This window comes from Pleurodeles waltl, chromosome 6, assembly GCF_031143425.1.
Source record: "Pleurodeles waltl isolate 20211129_DDA chromosome 6, aPleWal1.hap1.20221129, whole genome shotgun sequence".
Classification (NCBI taxonomy): domain Eukaryota; kingdom Metazoa; phylum Chordata; class Amphibia; order Caudata; family Salamandridae; genus Pleurodeles; species Pleurodeles waltl.
In genome coordinates, this window is record NC_090445.1 from 1,202,569,090 (window position 1) to 1,202,590,931 (window position 21,842).

The 21,842-nt window shown below is 45.1% G+C and overlaps 1 protein-coding gene across 2 annotated transcripts in view; it reads left to right on the plus strand.

The window, feature by feature from the left end:
• STOX1 (storkhead box 1) overlaps positions 1-15,037 on the plus strand; it is a 382,812-nt gene extending 367,775 nt beyond the window's left edge. For both annotated transcript variants that reach the window (XM_069240505.1, XM_069240504.1), the window contains exon 4: positions 14,740-15,037. In XM_069240505.1, coding sequence (XP_069096606.1) covers positions 14,740-14,893 — 154 coding nt within the window. In that variant the 3' untranslated portion in view covers positions 14,894-15,037. The remainder of the gene's footprint in view (positions 1-14,739) is intronic.
• The last annotated feature ends 6,805 nt before the right edge of the window (positions 15,038-21,842 follow it).

Consider the following 21,842-nt stretch of genomic DNA (forward strand, 5'->3'; position numbering starts at 1 on the left):
ATCTCTCAGGTTTGTGGGGAAACATTGGCAGTTCAAAGTCCTTCCATTCAGGGTGACAACTTCACCGCTGGTATTCACCAAGTGTCTGGCAGTGGTGTCGCCCTATCTACAGACAAAAAATACATGTTTCCCTTCCTAGAATGATTGCCTTATCAATGCCCCTACCCTTCAACAGTGTCAACAGTACACTTGGATTACAATAGACCTGTTTATAACTTGGGATTCACAATCCATGTCCCAAAGTCCAACCTACATCCTCTACAGATAATACTGTATCTAGGAGCCATTTTAAACACACAAATTTGGCTAGCCCCTTAGTACCCCATGCCCAGCAACACAGGTGTCCATTGCAGGAATGTCTGGCTCGACAGGGGTCTCAGTCACAGGGTTAGCTACAGGATCTAGTGTTGGTAACTAGCCAAACTCATCACTCTCTGCAGTGGTGGAATACCAACATGTTGAAAGGGGCGGCCTTTTCTGGACCCTGTTCCCCAAAGAACTCTTAAAATGGACGCGTCACTTGCAGGAAGGGGAGCAGATCTGTAGGATCTCACAGTACAGGGTGTATATAGGACTCCAAACACCTGGGTCTCCATATCAACTTTCTTGATCTTTAAGCTGTTCACCTAGCCCTCAAACCTTCCTTCCTCATCTCATTCACAGGGTTGTTTTAGTCCGGACGGACAACATGACAGCCATGTATTATCTACAAAAGCAGGAGGGATATGGGCTCTGCCGACTTCACAACTATCTCAGATCATTTGGAAATGGGCTTTGCATCACAACATTAACCTGCTTGCAGAATATCTCCCAGTCATGGACAATAACTTTGCAGACCTGCTAATCAGCAACAAGTCCACAAATGGGAACTCCACCCACAACTCCTCCCAGAATTTCAGAGATGGGGTTTCCTCAAATAGACCTCTTTGAAACCACAGAAAACACAAAATACCTGAACTTCTCCTCTAGGTTTCCATACCCACTAACCAAGGGCAACACACTATGGATTATTGATCAGGGATATTTGCCTATGCTTTTCCTCCTCTCCCTCTCCTTCCATTTCTGGTTCGAAACCTCAGACAAACCACTTTCACAGTGATCCTAGTAGCTCCCACCTGGGCTTGTCACCTTGGTTCACAACCCTACTAGACCTCTTAGTAGTTCCCCAGGAGAAGCTCCTCAACAGGCTGGCCCATCTCGCTTAGAACCATGGAAAAATCAGGCACCCAGCTTCCAAGACACTCAAATTAGCAATTTGGCTCCTGTGGTCATAGAGTTTGGTTACCTTAATTTGCCACCAGAATGTATGGACATTCTCAAAGAAGCCCGTAGACCTACCTCTATAGGTTGCTACAGGACTAAATGGAAAAGATTTGTCTTCTACTGTCATTCAAAACATATTGACCTTTTTAAAGATAATGTACAATATATTGTCTGCTATTTGCTTCATTTTCAAAAGGCTAGATTAGTGTTCACATCCATTTGATTACTTCTTGCTGCAATGCCTTTTTATCTACAGAATAGGCAACACCTCTCTTTATTCTAGATACCAGTCATTACAGTCTTCATAGCGGGGCTCAAAAGAGTTATTCCACCACTGTTCCACTTTACCCTCATGGAGTCCTAATGTTGTTCTCATGCGACTTAAAGGTCATCCATTTGAATCCCCACACTCATGCCCCCTTCAGTTTCTTTTTGGAAAGTGGCATTTCTAATCACTGTCACTTCACACAGACGTGTTAGTGAGGTCCAGGCTTAACCTTGGAAGAAACTTTCTTTTTAACTGAACAGAGAAAGGGCGGTTCTTCGCACCAACTCTAAATTATTCCCAAAAGTGGTTTCTCATTTTCACCTCAGCCAATCGACTTTACCAGCTTTTTCTACCACAACCAGATTCTCTTGATTCTATATTGATATAACTAAAACTTTCAGAAAAACAAAACAACTTTCTGTTGCTTTTTCACCTCCTCATAAAGACAATCCTATATCCGAATCTGACATAACCAGATGGATAGTAAAATGCATTCAAATGTATTACGTTAAATCCAAACAAACTTTACCTACTCCTCCTATAGCACACTCTACTAGGAAAAAGGGAGCAACCATGACTTTTTTCTAGAAAACATTCCATATGCAGGGCAGCTACATTGTCCACACTACACACCTTCACCAAAAAATATTGTGTGGATGTTTTAGCATGCCAACTAACCGACGTAAGTCAGATAGTCCGACCTACTCTTTTTCAAACTGCAACACCCACAGGATAGCCACCAATTTTAAGGGAGACTGCTTTAACAGTCTATGCAGAGCATGAGTATCTACACCCACATGCATGGAACAGAATGTGTTACTTATCTTGTAAGCATCTGTTTGTGGTATGTAGTGCTGTAAATTCATATGTGCCCACCCTCCTCCTTGGACACCGGCGGCCGTTGCAGTTTTCCACTCTTTCTCACATGGACACCTCATTACTTACACCTACTCTACGCTCCATTCTCACCCGCCTTCAGGAAAACAATCTAACAATGGAATTGATGCCAATGCCCTGTATCACTGAAAAGGAATCACTCTGCCTCATGACTCAAAAGTCTTTCTTCAAAGAATAACAACCTGCACACATCTGGACCCAACCCTCGATGGCAGGAGTATGCAGAGCATGTGCATCTATAGCACTACATGCCACAAACAGATGCTTACAAGGTAAGTAACATATTCCTTCTTGTATAATGAACACAGACAGGTGTCAAATCTGAGCTTACTGGAAGAAAGAATGCGACCTTCAGATAGTAAAAAAAAAATAGAAAATTGTTTTAAGTCAGCAAGCTTTTCAAAACATTTCACTTAAGAGCTAAAATGCAAAACTGGCTATTCTTCAGAGAAGGCAATGTTAGTCTGAGCAAGAAAACATGACTTTGCGTTAGTATGATTAAATGCATTTCATGTTTTCACAAGACCAATCTTCCTCTTAAATAGGTGCACTCGTTCTCAAGCCATGATATGCAAATGTGACCCTGAAACACTTTTTCAGTTTTTGAACATATAAGAACCGATCTTCCAGTCCAGGGCATGCCAAATTAAAACACTAAAGAATATGGGGGCCTGGGTGGTGCCATCTCTAACTGTTCGTAACACAACAGTTGTTTATGTTTTGTTGTTGTTAATGCAGAAACTTGTTAATAAATGTTCTAGATTGCAATCAAATGAAAGTTATTTTGCTTATGTATCAATTATACCTCTCAGATACGTTTTCTTCTGTTTACAAAATCAATATAAAGAATGTCTCAAAAAAAAAAACAGCTTTTACAGGATGTTCATAACATAACTTTTATTTTTTGTAATTTTACTGCAGAAACTGCTTTATAAATGCTTAAGATTGCAGTCAAATTAAAGTTATTTTACTTATGTATCGCGCAGATACGTTTTCTGCTCTGTTAACAAAATCAATATAAAAATGTAATTAAGAAAAAAATCAGCTTTTGCAGGATGTGTATCCAGTACCAGATGGGAACTGGAAGCTGTGTGTTCAATTCTTCCTTTGAGAACTGCATTTGCGAAGAAGCATTGTGAGGAGCCTGGAGTGTAATTGCCATGATGGCAATTCCATTAAGGTAACTGGATTGCCAAGCTCCTGACATTGCTTCTAAAAGTTACTTCACCAGCAGGGGTGCCTGTCTGCAGCGGTGCCAGCATACTGTATTGTCAGGAGGACCATTCCCAGGGTATGATACATTTTTGAGATCCTGCCAGTGGCCTGGCAGTACCCATCACAATATCCTCAGAGGTCAACCAATAACATAATTTGGGGAGGTATAGTCTAGGGAATAGCTTGGCCCTTAGCCCACACCTGTGAGGACTGGAAGTACCAGAAATTCTGTGCTATTACAAAGCTGCACAGTTTAGATTTATCGAGAAATAGGGCAGCAGGAAATGAAGACATAGTCATCCTTAGTGTGTGGCCCATGCTATTGTAAATTCTCCACTGTAAATGGTTCCCTTGCTTAGTGGGCAGTGTAGACCTGCTTTGGCATAAAATGAACTAGGTGAAGGGGCTTACAACATTCCCCTCTCATTTTACCTCTGTGTGTTCAAGCCTAGAGTTCATGTCTGCCTTGGACAATAGAGGGGTTATGTTAAGGAAGGGTGGGGGTTGCATCAAAATAGTTGAAAGGTTTTAGGAGTGTTCCCCTAAATCTTTTGTACCAATGAAGAAAGAGTTTGCATCATCTGAAAAGCTTCTGTACTGTTCTGTTGTACACTTGGGTTAAGCCTAGGACAGCTTGACAGCTTGCATCTTTTAAGGAACCACTCCTGAACAAAGATGGAAACTCATACCTAATCAGAGACAGCTACAGTTCCTTGACAAAGAATACTAATGAGAATAAAACAACATGGCAGATGAATTGGAAAGAGAGGCTTGGGAAAAGAATTGACCGGAGAAGAATGTGATGACTTATTCAGTAGGAAACAGAAGTCACTAAGAAGTGCAAAAGGTCAGGAATCTCTTTATAAGCTAATGTTACACGCGTATTAGACGACAAAAAAGATACATGGTTGGGACAAGTAGAGAGCGAACATTGTTTGCAAGGGTGTGTGTGGCAGGCTCCATATCTTTTGGAGGTGCCCGAGGCTAGTACAGTGTTGTGAAGTATGACAGACTAACCCTATGGCATTGGTCTACTCTGAATGCATAAAATTATCTTACTGGAAGACTCACCTGGCCCAGGAGTGTATCCACTGCACACTAAAAGAGGGAAAAATATTGCACAGGCTGTACTGACAGTAAAGCAGTGTGCAGCCTTCAACTGGAAGGTGACGAATGACAATTTAGCCTTGCTGGCCGCAGAAAAATTAAAGCTAGAACTAGCAGAGTCTCAGCTTTTGAATCCTAGGTTGTGTGTTCTGATCTCAAATGTGCAGGAGCTTTGCTGTACGTGATTTGTTTTTGTATCAAAGTCAGCAAAGTAATTAGACAGCACTTCTCTGGGGGCTTGGACCCAATATCTGATACAGTGATATAAAGTAGTCAATCTGCTGGTTCTCTGGATTGTGCCTGGCGGAGAGACCTCCTATCATCCCTATATTGAATGAGGGCAAAGTGTCTCTAGAAAATCTGACTCAGCACATAATATATAAGGAGGGTAAAAAGAAGGGGTGCTTGGGGAAAATCTCATGGATAGTTTGTTTTCCTTGCAATCCACTAGGGATATTGACTGGCTGTGTAGGGATAAAAATATCAATAAAACAGTTAGACCACAAAATTTGGACTCCACTTAATACTATTTGGGTGTGTAATGTACTATATTATGTTTACTTAGCTTTTTTGTTTAGGGCATTTACCGTAAAGCAACGTCCCAATACAATGCACCTTATGTTACTAATAGATTCTTCTAATAAAGATTACTCGCCTTGTGAATACCCCCAGGTGCCAGACTACAGGGTTTGAACCTTGTAGGGACTGCTGCAAAGATATATCTGTGACAGATCCCCACAATGAGTGCTTCTAGTGTTTAGGTTTGGCGCAAAACTCCAAGGCCTAGATTAATTCGAGAACGCGAAGCAAAACTCTGCATGGCAAAATACTGTGTGACTCCATGTATGTCCTGCTCTAGGTCGATGATGAGAGTGAAAGTCCAAGCAAAAACTTAAGAAATCCCAGCAGGGCTTAGCCTTTTCCCGCCACACTTACTCTACAGAGAAGGCAATAGGGTGTCAATGTGCCTCCAGGTCTCGTTACCGTTCTAATGAGGAGCCAATTCCAACGTTAACCCTGATGCACCTGGTCAGCTAAACCACAGGAGTGTGAAGCATTTTGAGACACCATGCTGCGCATCTGTGACATGTTTGCAGCTCACTCTAGTGCACCTTTGGGCCCCCAAAGATCTACAAGACCCTCCAGTCAGGTTATCATCAGCAGATCCATCCTCAACGCAATTTGTGCCCCATGATCCCGCTTCTGGTTCTGCACCGGCGTCAGTGCCAGTGTCTGGTCCAGCACCAAAACCTGTGCCTGTCACTCTGACGTTGATACCGATGCTTCTGGCACTAGAGGAGGAGCCAGAACCTACTGTGGTATCTGACTCTGAGCCAAATTTGTCTCAACCTCGACTGCACCCAAATCTTGAAGCGGCACAGACAATATTTGTCCCACAGATTCAGACACTATTTTATTACTGCACAGTCGCACACAGGCACTATACTTTTCTTTGGCTCAGGCTTGGACCAGAGCCAGCCATAGAGAGCCAACAGTGGAACAGATGTGGAAAAGTTTGCCCCACCTTATGGTGAAGACATTTGGTATATGGATCTAAAAGATGCTGGTGGATTGGATACCTTGCCTGATATTTTTTTGGTTTCCATACCTGGGCAGGCAACAGAAGAAAGTGTGGCCCTCATTATGACTCTGGTGTTCTTAAAGCGAGACCACCAAAGCCATTGGCGCCAGAAGACCGCTAGTGCTGGCGGTCTTCCGCCCACCATAATATGGATACTGCTGGATTCCCGCCACGTTTAGGGCAGAAATCCGGCAGTAGCCATGCTGGGGGACGAGGGGCATGGGCAGTGCTGCCACCTGCACCACCCCACCAGTAGGACGTCACCAGCAGTATTTTGACCACACAGACTGCCTGGCTGTGTCCTGTTGGTGAGGCACTGCTGGCCATACAAGGTAAGTTTAGTGTCCGACAGGGGGTCGGTGTGATTCTAGGGGGGGGGTGAGGGATGCTATGATTCTCTGGAGTGGGGGTGCTGTGATTCAAGGGGGGGGAAGGGTGGGTTAGGTGATTGTTGTGAGGGGGAGCCTTCTACCAGTGACAGGGAAGGCAGTCCCTGTCACCGGTAGCCCTACCTCCATGGTTTTCGTGGCAGTGGTACTGCCTTGAAAACCATGGCAGTAGGCTGGCTCATAATACCGCTTGCGGTCATGTGTGGACCGCTGCGTTGGAGATGCACATCTCCGGCCTGGTGGTTCATACCGCCATGGCGCTGTGAGTGGTGATGTAGCAGGTTGGCTGTGACCAACCCGCCCCACTCATAATGTGGTGGTATACACCGCCAGCCTGTTGGCGGTGATACCGTCACATTAACCCTGGTGGTCAAGACTACCAGGGTCATAATGAGGGCCAATGTCTTTTGTGATGGTATTAGGAAGGCTATTGAAGTTCTTCATCTCCGCATCTGCACTATGGCGGTAAAAACCAGTGTGCTTAATTAGATTGTTCACCTTGGTGAGGCACTGACTGAATCTCTTCTACCTTTCAAAGAGGCCATATCTGCAGTACAGGTATGCACATGGGCAAAGCATTGTTCTGGCCCTCCAGTCAATAGAAAGATTGCACATCGCCATAGAGCTGCTCCATGCGATCCTTATTTTTTAACCCTGCATCCAACTTTTGTTTGGTGGTGTAGGTATCCACCAGCCTAGTCAACCCAAATGCCTTCCCAACTGCTCCCCCTGACAGAGAGGCCAAGTGGATGAAGATGTTTGGCAAAAGAATGTTCTCGTCAGCCAGCCTTGCCTTGAGATCTTGTCAACACCATCTGCCTTCTTGGATGTTACACCCAACCACTCTTGGACATGGTTGGTGAGATCTTACTGGCAGTGCCAGAAGACTTGTATGCGTCCTTGGCCCAAACATATCCTGGATGGCTGGAGTGCGGGCAAATTAGTCATCCACTTGGGCCTAGACACCACTGATTCTCTAGGAAGCTCTAATGGGGCAAGCTTGGCACTCAGGTGCCACACATAGATGAGATCCATGAGCTTCTCCGAGGTGACCCTAACAGAAATGCCCTTTGAGGTTTCTTGCCTGTTCGGCCAACAGTTATACTCTGCCATTGGTTATTTTAAAGCAAGCTACAGCGCACACTTAGGGCCTTTTGGCAACAGTCTGGCAATCTCCTCCAACAGTTTCACCCTTTTCAGGGTTTGTTGTATTGGCAGCTTCAGACCCCATAGCCCTTATGAGATCATCCCCATGGGCACAACAGCCAACAACTAGGCTGTGCTTAGCCCATTAAGGGTTTGCCCAAGTAATCCTGCGTCCGCTGGACTTTACATACATGTAATCATAAAGTGGGAAGCTGCAGGAAAGAATTAGAATGATTATACAGTCAATTACACAATTAATTGTCACTGGTATGCATTGTTTTAATTGCAACAACGTGTTCATATATATCTGACAACCAGTGCATGTTCTTATGTATCGACCTCGACACTGAACCTAAAGGTATCAATTATTCATATCCTCTTCTACAAAGTCCTTGTTGCTTTCTCTATTTGTGGAATGGGGTGGTTGTCCCCAAACTCCAGCACCTCCGGTAACTAAGGGCAGTATCTCCTCACCTTCTTTCTCACTCTATAAACATTGCTCATGAGTTATTTTAGCGGTCACATAGCTGGGCCACCTGTGGTGGACACTTTCTGAACAGTGGTGGCCATTATAACGTTTTGCATCCCTCCCACCCCTTCACTCTTGTTGAGGCAAGTTCCCTGCAGGAAGTTTATTTTATGGTAGCTATCTTGAGTCAGTCTGTCACAAGTCACTGTTTGGTATTTATTGAGCTATGCCTGTGTCAGTAGAGAGTTAAAAACAGTGTATTTTCTCTCTCTGATTTACAGGCGCTTTGACTTCCTGGGCCTGAGGCCCTAAATTCAAGAGGCCGAAATGCATCAACTTTTGAAAGAAAGGAGTCCTACAAAGAAGAAATGGATTAGAATTGATTAGATATAGGAGTATCAGGAGTCTTGAGCCCCTGCACCCCTCACAGTTAAGGACTACCTTCTAATAGATTGGACTCAGTTTGTGGACAACCATTGTATTCTAAAAATAGAGGAAGCATCAGGGATGTTATAGAAAAGTATATGAACAATTGTTGCCTACAGATTTTTTCCTTTTTGTAGTTTCGGTTTCAAGGTAGTTACATAAGCACATGCACTGGTTGCTAGATATATATGACTATGGTGTCACAATTAAAACAATGTATAACCAGTGACAATTGTCATTGATAGTATAACCATTCTAATTATTTACTGTAGCTTCCCACTCTATAATTGTATGAACAACTAGGCCGTGAGTAGCAGCGTACATCCCAGTCTCCAACCCCTCCAGCAACCACTGCAAAACCTCTTTAGTGCACCCTTAAAGGCACACAGCCATAAGGTGAAAGGTAAGAGGCAGAGTCAGCCATTCCTTCAGGGGTTGCAGAGCAGTGAAACCGACTGCTGGATCCTTCAGATTGTCCAATGGGGCTACACCCTGCCATGCCTTTTTGGCCTGCTACCTGCAGTAAAGCAGCTTTCAGAGGACAATCTGGCTGTTTTAGGCTAGGAGGCTTGGAGGTGCATGCTCTTTTGGCCAACAGAGCCACAGGAAGGGTGCTGGCCTCGGCAGTGGGGACTGGATGTTATTCCCATTACTTCCTAGTACAACTCGAGATGCTCATACTGGGCCATGTACTTTCTACTCTATATCTTGGAGACTGGATGGTGATTTTGGATCTGCAGGATCCCTGTTTTCATATTCGTGTCCGGAAGGCCCAGAGGCGCTACCTGAGTTTTATGGCAGGTTACAAGCACTTTGCTTGCCAGGTCCTTTTCTTGATCACTAGAGCCCTTGAAGATGATGATGGTGGTCGCTGCCCATTTTCAATAGTTGAGGGTACCAGTCTTCCTTTACCTTGACAACTGGCTGTTGAAGGAGAACTTGCCACACTCCGTCACAAACTACTTCGAGACAATGGCAAACTTCGTGACATTGTTTGTGATTCTGCCAGAGGATTGTTTGTGATTCTGCCAGGGGACTCCTGACTCCTTTGCAAAGGCTCCCTTTCACTGGAGACCTTCTGAATGCAGTGCATTTCCAGGCCTTTCCTGTGGACCAACGAGTCCATGACATTCATGCTATGATTCCAATTTTTTCAGCCTCTGCTCTGGGTCTCTGTGAGGATGCTTTGCAGCTTCTTGGCCTGCTAACCTCATGCTCTCTCCTGACGCCAGATGGCATATACAACCACTGCAGTGGGATCTGAAGTCTTAGTGGGCCCAACACCAATGGAACCAGACTTACTCCATTGAGGTGTTGAAGAGAACTGCAAAACATCTAAAGTATTAGCTGTCTGACCAGAGTTGGACCATAGGAAGCCCCTCTCCCTGTCCCACCCAGAGTTGAGAGTTGTGATGGATATGTCACTACTGGGTTGAGGAGACCATTTGGGCAAGGTAGATCCAAGAGGACTCTAATCTGCAGCGGAGACCCACCTCCACATACGTTTGTTGGAGTTGAAGGCAATTTGCCTGGCATTGAAGGCCTTCTTGACCACTATCAAGTGCAGGTTGGTGCAAGTGCTCATGGACAATACTGTGGTCATGTGATACTGCAACAAGCAGAGCGGGACGGGGTCCTGTGCCAGGAGTCTTGGAGCCTCTGGAAATTACTGTTTTGCATGGCATTTCCCTAGTGGTACTTCACCTGGCAGAATTGTTACACACCAGGGTGGACAAACACAGCCAACTACTCCTGGTGGATCACAAATGCAGTTACACCCTGGAGGTGGCGCAGGACATTTGAAAGCAATGGGAAAAACCATGGCTCCACCTTCTTGCTATCACTGAGAATGCACCGTGTCAACAGTTTTGTGCACTGAAATTCCCAAACAGACACATTCAGCATGAGGTGGCGCATAGGACTTCTTTATGTCTTTCCACCCCTGCCTCTGAGGCTTCGAGTTCTGAAAAAGATAAGGAATGATTGAGCCCCAGTCATCCTAGTGGCCCTGAATCGGGTCCCAGCAGCAAGGCAGGGCTTTGTACCCATGTCTGCACGACCTGCGCCTCAATTCATGGACATTTAGAGGCAAGTTCATCTCCTTTGGCCTCCCTTCTGAAGTTGTTGACGTCTTCCTTGACAGTCATGTTCCATTTAACCAGATCTGTGTATGCCAGGAGCTGGGATGATTGTGACTTGGCGCAGTGCCCACCAGACAAACCAGTTTCAGGTGAAACTGTAAGATGTTTTTTTGTGTGTGTTCTCTTTGGCCCAGCAAGGACTTTCTGTGGGCAGTGAAGCATGTTATTTATCAGCCCTTTCTGGCTTTTGGCATTTGCCAGACCATTCATCCTTATTCTAATCATCTGATGTGATTTGTCCCTTAAGGGTTTGCAACATATGTTTCTGCCCAAGTCCTTTGTGATGCCACAGTGGAACTTAAATTTGGTTGTATCTTTCCACATATGTAACCCTTTTGCTCCAATGCACAGCAGCCCATTGTGTCTCCACTCATTACAAATGTCCTTTCTGTTTGCAATAATATTAGCACGCAATATGAGCAAGTTTCAGGGCCTTTAGGTCTAGCCGCCTTATATACTTTTTTTTTTCCAAACAACCTGGTGTTATGGACTCAAGTTGTATTCTTGCCAAAAGTTGTGCCATTATTTACTTCAAACATACCATCACTCTTCTGACCTTCTTTACTCCACCTCCTCCCCTGAAAGAAGAAGAGAGTATGCATCGCTTGGGCTCTAAGAGCGCACTGAGCTTTTAAATCAGTCACACCAAAGAACATCGTGTGGACAATCCGCTCTTTGTGGGGTTGCCTGTGGCAGTGAAGGACAAGGCAATGCAGAAGACGACCCTATTGCAATGGATAGTCCTGTGTATTGATATGTGCTATGCAGTGGCTAAGAAGCCGACTCCCGAAGGTATGAGTACCTATTCCATCAGATCCAAGGCTGGTACTATTACATTGGCACACACAATGTCTGTCATTGATATATGTGAGTCGGCTATGTAGGTATCAGTGCACATGCTCACAAAGCACTACTGCCTTGACAGCGAGGTCTGCTGAGATAGGCGTTTTGTCCATTCTGTCCTGCAGACAATTTTTAGTCTGAGGCATTAACAGACCTGGGGAAGGGATATTGCTTTGCTATCTATTCACAAGAAGAGGAATCTGCGGTTAAACGTAGCCATCAAAAAAACATATTACCCACATTTAGTAATATTTTTTGTGGCCAGTACTGTTACTCACATTTAGTAATGGCTTTTTTGGCCAATACTGTAATTGCAGATTCCTCACCACCCTTCAATCTCCCTCCATTCTGGATTATCAACTTCTTATGTGGAATAGACTACTTTCCATCTAAAGAGGTCCCAAATTAGGAATTTGCACACTGGTTCTTCCAATTCGCTAATGGGCTGCAGCTCTCAGGGCACAGACAAGCTTCCAAAAGAAACTGATAGTACATGGATAGCAGTTATATGCTGAGAGGCGTTGCACTGCACCACCTGCCGGCATGGAGAAACACTGCTTTTTAAGTTTGCAGTTAGAGGCTGGCACTTGGGGATATTCACAAGGTGAGAAATCTGCAATTAGATACAGCATCCATCTGAATGAGAATTACCAAAGGTAAGTAACTTGTTCATCTCTACTGTACTCAAATGCCTGTTAGAGTCTGGTTCATTTGGCTTTTGTTTGATGTAATCTTTAATTGTTTTTGTAAACAGAACAGTAGCAGAAATCTTCAAGCATTGCATTATGTAGCGTGCCAGTAGCTCACATTGAACATTTAACCAATCGCCAAAGAGAATCCCCAACAGCAAATTAAACCCCTCAACCCAGTTTCCCCATCCACCAGGGAAGCCATGGCGAGATGGTGTGATGACATAACACCCATTCATATGATTTCTTGGGACTGTTTTTTATTGTCATCGTTATTGACGTCAGTTATAAAGGTTCAGTGCTCTGAGTGCAGGCATTTGAGAGCTGTATCCACCTTTGCAAAGGTATCTGTCTTTTAACTGCAGGGTGTGTAATTAACAACCATTATTTCCTGCAGGTCCAGGCAATAATGCTTATTTATTCCACCTATATAAAAAGACTAATGTTTTCACAACCCTATCATAACTCGAACTGTATTTGAATCAACACCAATATTTCTAACTAAAATGTAGCATCCTTCAATGTCTTTCAACTCTAAACTCGCTTTAAAAACACTGATCTGAACCATGCTCACAGGGAGTCTATTCCTTACAATAGTCGTTTTATTCCACAGTATTTCTTTATTGATAATTCAACATGAATGACACCAACCTTAGAAATACAACCTGTCTGGTGAACAGTGAAGTAGCAACCAAATAGCTGATTTTAATGTGTAAGGCAGTGCTTTAAATGGGCAGGTACTGTCTGGTACAAAGTACCTGCACTTATTTAATTTGGAAGAGAAAGCACTTGCACGTGTGAGCACTGCTGCAATACATTCAATAGGAGGGTACCAGCACTTTCCAGGAGCAAGCAGGTACTCTATATAATGAGCACCTTCACTTCTATATTTCCATTTAAAGCACTAGTGTAAGGCAATGCATTTTGACGAGTACCTAGGAGAACACTGGGGCTTTAATAAACTTATTAAACACTTAAAAAAAAAAAATCAACATATGACCATCAAAATGGGACATTAGGCCATTAGGTGAGGGGGAAGGTATATGAAGTATCTGACAGATCCATAGACTTAACACACAAGCAGAGGACTCACGGAATACTGTTGGGTCAATTCCAACATTACCCCCAAGTAGGTATGTGCGAGGCGATCGCAAGCATAACCTGCTTGATTGATGATCTCATGCCACTCCAAGTGAGTCTCTAGGCAGTCTGATTTGCCTTCACCTCAAGTACCCTTACCAGTTTACTGGTTTTGGGGATCTTGCTTCATTACAGCTGCATACAGTCAGTGCATCAGTTTCTGCATACATTCCCTTATGTAGTTCTCTAAGCCAGTGGTCCATTGAGGGGCCAAGTGGAACTTTCAAGCCATGGAAATGTTTCATTTGGTGAGTATCAAGGTGGGATCGATAAATCTATACATGTTATTAATGCGTTTAATCGGCATTAATAGGCAGTGTGTGGCTACCAGGGGAAGCTGCCTACCTGCAATACCTGACGTGCGCCATCACCACCTTCCAGTACTCCACTATGGTCAGACAGAGTCACACCATATTGTAGAAGTCGGCAATGACCTTGGAGCGTCTTGGATAGTTATGGACGGCCTCTGGGAACATGTGGTCTATCTGTTGGGGAGTCAGGTAGGTATGGTGTAGGTAGTTGAATTGCAGATATTTGAGGTGTGCCTTGCGGGAAATGTTCTCAACCATTGCAGCTATTGGGCCTCTGTCAGTTCTTGCTTGACATTGACCTCCCATTGGTCCTTCAACATGGGGTGGTGCAGCCCCATCCTTTGTTGTAAGGACCTGTAAATGCATGTCATTGTACCTTCTAACCTGTCCATGTTTGAGAAGCGTTCATAGCCAGTGGGACATATTGGGTGAGTAATGAGTTCTATATCAGGTCACATACAGCTGGTGCATCAGTGGCGAGTATATTAAGATGTATTTCGGGGGAAGCCCAGTGGTCTCTGTGAAATCCTCTAATGTCCTGAGCATGCCATACGTGAAAAAGTCATCCCTAGTAAGCAGGCCAGCCTCTTTCCTGCGGCGTGTGTGGAACTGGGATTGTAATTCTCCACATCCAGGCATTGCCTAGAGGGGAAGGACGGGGCATACGGGCGGTACTCCACCCCTAGAGTGAACACCCATCCTACAGCAACAACGAGGCACCCTTTTCCATGCAATAGTAGTTACTGTAAATAATCGTTTCCTCTGACAGTTATGAAACTGATGGCACTCATGTCTTAATATGCGGTATGAAAACAAATCCCCCTCTTCTAATTTATTTTCTCTTTTCTTTCAGAGCCCGTATCAGTCTTGCATCTTCTAATTCTATAATTTTGGATGGCCTGAAAAGAAGAAGTATTCTGCCAAATACGGGAAGCATGAATGCCAATTCAAAAGGAACACTCTCAAAAAAATCATTGCTTCAGTTGACACCTGTAATAAATGTGTAATTTGATCTTCTCATAAGTGTTTTCTTTCAAAATGATGCAAATGTTTTCATGTACATATGTACTGTAATTGAGCAGGCAGTTGGTCATTGTGTTTCTGTATGTAATAGAAATTGTTGCGCTCATTAAAGGTTTTCTAATTAAAAAGTTTAGTCTTCAATATTGTCATTATTGTCTTGTTGACTATGTTGTACAAAAAACATTGACCCTTTTACCTGCAAAATGCAAAAGCCATTATCTCCCTTCTCTGTAATCTACCCATTTTTAAGAGCTGGTGTTGTTTATCTCGTATGATATACGCTAATTAGATCTAGAAATACTAAGGCAAAGACCTTTGTGCCTGTCCAGTAGAGACAATGCAAATCATTACTATTGGACCTAGCCCTTTTTGCACGGTCCCCAAACGTTTTGCCTTCTTCCTCCTGTTTTTTTCTGCCCTTTGTTTGTTGACGTTAGGACTTTGGGCACTTTACCGCTGCTAACCAGTGCTAAAGTGCAAATGCTCTTTTTCTAAAATGTGTTGGTGATTTGTTTATCCGTGGTTGGCATATTTGATTTACTAGTAAGTCCCCAGTACAGTGCATAGTGTGTGCCTAGGGCCTGTAAATCATATGCTACTCATGGGCCTGCAGCACCAATTGTGCCACCCACATGAGTAGCCCTGTAAATATGGCTCAGGCCTGCCATTGCCGTGCCTGTGTGTGCAGTTTTAAACTGCCATTTCCACCTGTCAAGTGCACCTACTTACCAGGCTCAAACCATCCCTTTTCCTACATGTAAGCCACTCCTAAAGTAGGTCCAAGACAGCCCCATGGGCTGGGTGCAGTGTATTTAAAAGGTAGTAAATTGTAAAGTACACTGTTCCACAAGATCAGAAAATGAAAAGAAACACAACTAATCTACAAGGAAACGAAAATAGTCAGGAGCAGAACAGCCCTCACACATTCAATAGGATGTCAAGCTTCATCACTGGGCAAGCTCCTTATCAGACCGGCACTGTAATGTCTGATGGGCCACCCCTTTCAGAGAAGGAGGTAGCACTTAGCTGGAGATTTTACTCCCAATGGTGAGTATGCCCGTAATAGACACAAACTATAGATGTGTACAGGAGAGAAAAGAAAGTGAAACGTAAAATTCTTAGACCTAGTATTATAGGAATTTAGAGAGTATTCATCTTCCATACACATATTGAGTGTGAGTGCGGCTGAGCATTACCTCTACAAGCACTCCCCACTTTTGTTTTTAACCTTGGCCAGGACCATCTTCTGAATTATTAAATGTGATGGTTATGGTTCAGAGCCAATTTTACGTTTCACTTTCTTTTCTCTCCTGTACACATCTATAGTTTGTGTCTATTATGGGCACACTCACCATTGGGAGTAAAATCTCCAGCTAAGTGCTACCTCCTTCTCTGATAGGGGTGGCCGATCAGATATTGCAGTGCCGGTCTGATGAGGAGCTTGCCCAGTGATGAAGCTTGACATCCTATTGGATGTGTGAGGGCTGTTCTGCTCCTGACTATTTTCATTTCCTTGCAGATTAGTTGTGTTTCTTTTCATTTTCTGATCTTGTGGAACAGTGTACTGTACAATTTACTACCAATTATACTAGGGAGAGTGTACACTGGACCATTAATCTCCCCGTTCCCTCCTTCTTTATTTATTTAAAAGGTAGGACATGTACTTGTGTGTTTTAGATCTCCTGATAGTGAAGTACTGCTAAATTCGGTTTTCACTATTGCAAGAACTATCTCTCCCATATGGTAACATGGGGATTGCCTTGAAATAGCTTTTAATTGTAATTTCCCCATTGGGAGCAGATAGAGATATGAGTTTGGGGATCTCTGAACTCACAATTTAAAAATACAACTTTGGGTGAAGTTGGTTTTTGAATTGCAAGTTTGAATATTCCACTTTTAGAAAGTGGGCATTTTCTTGCTTAATTGTTCTGTGCCTCACGCATAACAGTCTCCAATTCCCTTGAGTGTTCTTGGGGCCAGGGCCAGAAAAAAGGGAGGGTATTGTGCACTACAAAGACTTCTCTTTGAAGATTGCCTACTTCAACGACAGAAATGGGTATAAGTACTGTACCTCTGACACCAAATAGTTAGAACACCTGTGGACTTGGGACATTCTGCCAGGAACTAGAGCTGCATGCTTTAGGAGGGAGTGCCACTCTGCCTGTTGCTTTGTTGTGATGGCCTGCTGTTTGTTGCTTCTGTCCTGGGAGTGAAAGGGCTGGACTTCGCTTTCTACATCTTGCTTTCCAAGGTTCTCCAAGGGCTTGAACTGAGCTTGCCCCCTGTTAAGTCTCAGCGCCATCAAAGACTTCACCTACCAGCACCTGGGCTGTCTTGCTCAGAGTCCTGACTTGCCAAGTGGTGCCAAATCCAGTTCCTGGGTCCTTGGAAGTGAGCTCTGGTGCAACAAAGAAGAAACTAAGCACATTGACTTCAGAGCAACTTTGGAACCGGCGCTGCTATCCGACTCAGCACCTGCACGGAGCCATGGTCTTCGGTGAGTGCAACGTCTGCAAATTGCAACACAGGCCCGACCCCACAGCGCCTCCGGAGTCCCACCAGAGATTGAGTGCTCAGTCACTGACGTCCATGTCACCCGACTCCGCCGCAGCATCTGTGGCCCCATGGTGTGACCGTGATGCCGCAAAGTTGACACCTTGCATCTTGACCTGCTGGATTCATCGACCTGGCTTTGTCATACGGAACCAACACCTTGCCACTAAAGCCTCATCACTCCCCTTCTGCCATGAGGAATCTACGCCTCACCCGCCCTGCTTTGCAATAAGGAACCAATGCCTCGCCACACCTTGCATTGAGGACCACTTCAACCATAGGGGCCCAAAGGGGAGCTCTTGCAGGTGCCCTCTATAGGAAAGAGGCACCAGAAAATTTGAAAACGATGGCCCCCACTGTGGGCTGATTGAATCTGCGAGCTTACAACTGCCAGCAATGAGAAAGGCAACAAGGAAACGAGATTTGGATGTGGGCACCCCTACTCGGGAGATACAGCCTCGGAACTACTAGAACTCTCTAAAGGGGGATCAGCCCCAGGGCCCACATTCCAGGATATCCTGCAGCCCATCATCACCACAAGAGAGTCCCAAGAAACTAAAATGGATACAGTGGGAGTGGAACTAAGTAGCTTGAAGGACGACCACAGGTGTCTGAAAGTCTCCACAGTGGAGTGCACATTGACTGAGCTTCCCCCAGACGTCACAGCACTACAGGAAAGAATAACACTGATGGAGAGTAAAGTAAGCATATTGGAGCTCAGAGCAGAGGACAGCGAGAATCGATCAAGAAGAAACCATATATGCATAGTTGGCTTGCGGGAGCGTGTGGAGGGGAGGAATGCATATTTTTCCTGGAAAGATGGCTCCAAGAGGAGGTGGCCCTGGAGGGCCTCTCCCCTTTCTACGTATTGGAACAAGCCCACAGGGTCCCTTCCCAACCCCCCGCCCCTTCCCCCCACCTCCAGGAGCTCCACCGTGACCCATGGTGGCTCACCTGCTTTAAAACCGAGATCAAGATCATATACTGAACTGAGCCAGTATAAAAGGAGACATCTGCATAGATACCACAAAGTAATGATCTTTCTGGATTTTACCAAAGCTATTCATTAACAGAGAGCAATGTTTATAGAAGCTATGAATAGACTATCTATTAGATTTGAAGTATGCCATGATGTTTCGCACTCAACTGCGAGTGTCGACCCTGGAAGGCATACACTTATTCAAAACACCCAAGGAGTGTGAGAGTGGCTAGATACACAGGCGCATGCCGGCCCCAGTCGGTAGCCTCCTTAGGGAGAGGGGCTGCAGGAGACAAAGAAAAAGTGTCTCAGGTGGGTCCCTCGGTGTCCTACTCCATCAAATGCGGAAGCTTGAAAAGATCAACTAAGGGCAGTGGAGGCTGTAGCGGCGCTGAGCAGAAGCAGGGAGTTCACACCTGCATCGGTAGCGGTGTTCGATAGCCGAGACTCCGCTCATCTGGTATTTCGGACAAGGAACTACTCAAGATCACACCACATACAGCAGATGATTTGCTTTAAAGCAACAGGATATGCCGTATTGAACTGCAGTCAATGCTAATGGATGTGGAGACCCCTCCATTGCCTGCGCTGCCAAATGCGTTACGTTTTCTCTGACTGATCAAGCTGCATCTGGAGCAGATAAATGGGCTATACGCATACTACTTATACTTTGCTAATGTTGGGGATATTTGGGTGTCCTAGGTAGCTGTTCTTTACTTACACTGACTGAGAGAGATCCAAACCTTGAGGTAAGCTTTCTCTTATTAGCAGGTGGTCCTAGTGTCCCCTACAAAACAAATGCATTGCAATCACCCTGACATACAAAATTCCCACTTGGAACATCCGGGGGATGCACTCTGACCAAGAGGTACAAAGTCCATTCATATCTACAGCGTAGGGGGTACAGATCGCTCTCCTTAAAGAAACACACTTAACTGCTAAGTAGCGCTTGGCGCTGCTGTGCAGGTCGCAGGGCATGTTTACTATACAACATACTCTGCTTATGGTTGAGGAGTGCTGATTTGGACTCGGGCGGGGAGCCCCTTCCAGCACACCTGCGATGTGATTGACCCAGCAGGCTGATATGTGGTCGTTATGGTGCGTCTGAATAGTCGAGACATAGTTCTGGGTGGCATATATGTCCCCAATGTAGAACAGGCACATTTCTAAGCTGACATATCTCTGGCCTTAGTTTCCCACCTGATGGGGTCTTTCATTCTGGGCAGGGTGTTCTAATTGTGTGGTGGACTTGACCATGAACAGCTCCCACCCACCCCTTTGAGACGTGCCGATCGGACGTTTGTGAGCTGGCAGGGCAAAGTGGGAGCGAGTCGACTCCTGCCGACTTTACCATCAACAAGACCGCGACTGTTCCTTTGTCAGTCTATATGATCTCCACGTGAAACTGGATACCCTTCTTTGCGCTCCGGAGGTCCAAGCACAGGTCCACACAACTGAGTAGCTCTCTCGCACCAATTTTTACCATAATCCCCTCTTAATGGGCCTTGCATGGGAGAGGGAGCACCCCTGTATACTGACCTGGCATCTGCGCCCAGAGACCTTGGAGGACCCAGTCTTCTGAGACGCAATCGGCACAGGCATCAACCAATATTTTGTGGACAGTACAGGGACCGCTGAGTCTCCTTTATCGGAATGGGACATATTTAAAGTGGTACTTAGAGGTAAATCTATCTCAGAGACGGGAATCCAAGGTGCCCTGCTGCAAGAGACTTTAGCAGATGAAGAACTACTGAGAACATGTGAGAAGCACTGCCCAGGCCACCTGGAATTGCATCCTAAACTCCTCCGTGCGAAAGAGAAAGTGTCTGAAAAGAATGAACATTTGCGCTGCTTTGAGTACTGAAACTATATGATACAGGCTTACACTGAGAGAGACCATACCGGCCCTCTCCTAGCATGATTGGCGAAATCAGCAAAACGGCGATCGGTAACCGTTGAGTTGGTTGCAGATAGCAGCACCAGAATCTACAGCCAAGAAGACGTAATCAACAAATTTTATCCATATTACACTCAACTTTATAGTTTGAGTGTGAACTCCCTATGGTCCAAATAGAAGACTACCTGGCCCCATTACATCCCCGGGGGCTATCTCGAGAAAGTGCGGACGCATTAGGGGGAGAAATTACTGTTCAAGAGGTCCTGGCAGCCATTAAGGCCATCTCCCTAAATAAGACACTGGAACTGATGGACTCCTCGTGGAGCTCTACATTGAATGTGTGTCAAGACATTAGCCCTTAAATTAGCAGCTATGTACAATGCTACCAAAGCAACGGGCCTCCTCCCACAATCCACCCTTGAAGCCCTGAAAATACCTCTCATAAAACTGGGGAAAGAGCAATATGATAAGTGAGCCTATCAGCCGCTATCAAATTTAAATACTGATAATAAAATACAGAGCAGAATCCTGGCTACTAGACTGCTCCTCCACATGCCCACTCTGATACATAAGGACCAGACGGGCTTCATACCCGGAAGAAATAGAGCCCATAATATCTGCTGACTATGTATATTTGGAGCTACTGCGTATTACAAAATGAGGGTGGCAGTCTTCGCAGTGGACATTGAGAAAGCCTTCGATAGCCTGAAAAGGCCCTTCCTTTATAGTGCTATGGCTCAGTTGGGGTAGGTGTCACCTTTATATCTTGGACCTGACTACTGTACACAGCTCTGACAGCTAGGGTCCGAACAAGGTGGATGATTTCTGAGAGTTACCAGGTGGAGCGGGGCGTCAGGCGTGATTGTCCTCTCCCCTCCCCCTGCTGGTTGCCCTCGCTATGGAGCTCTTGGCAAGTCACATCTGCATATCAGGGCCTAGAGATTTAAAACACTACACACTATATTGTACTGTATGCATATGACTTAATCCTCTTTCTACGCAATGACCAGGACAGCCTACAAGACGCTCTGGCAATGCTGGACAAGTTTGAGTCCCTTTCAAGACTCTTGAGTTAACTGGTCCAATCCTGCTTATTCCCTATGCAGGGATCCAGGAACCCCCTGGTGGAACTGGGGACACTGTTTTGGGAACCCAGTACATTCCGATACCTGGGGGTCCACATGTATCATGATTCGGTGGATCTTCTTGAAGGGAACATAGGCAGAGCTATTGGGTCCCTCCAGACTAGCACAGCCATATGGGGGACGCTGCCACGCTTGGTGGCAGACAGAGGGGTGCTGCTGAAGATCGTGGCACTTCCCAGACTACTATACTATTTTGACACTCCCATTCTGGATCCCCAGATCATATTGTAGGGACATTGACAAGATAGTCATAAGCTTTCTTTGGTGCTCGGGATGGAGGAGAGTAGTCTTAGCTACACTTCTGTGACCAGCGACTGAGGGGAGCTTGGTGATCCCTCACTTTAAAACTTACTATTTGG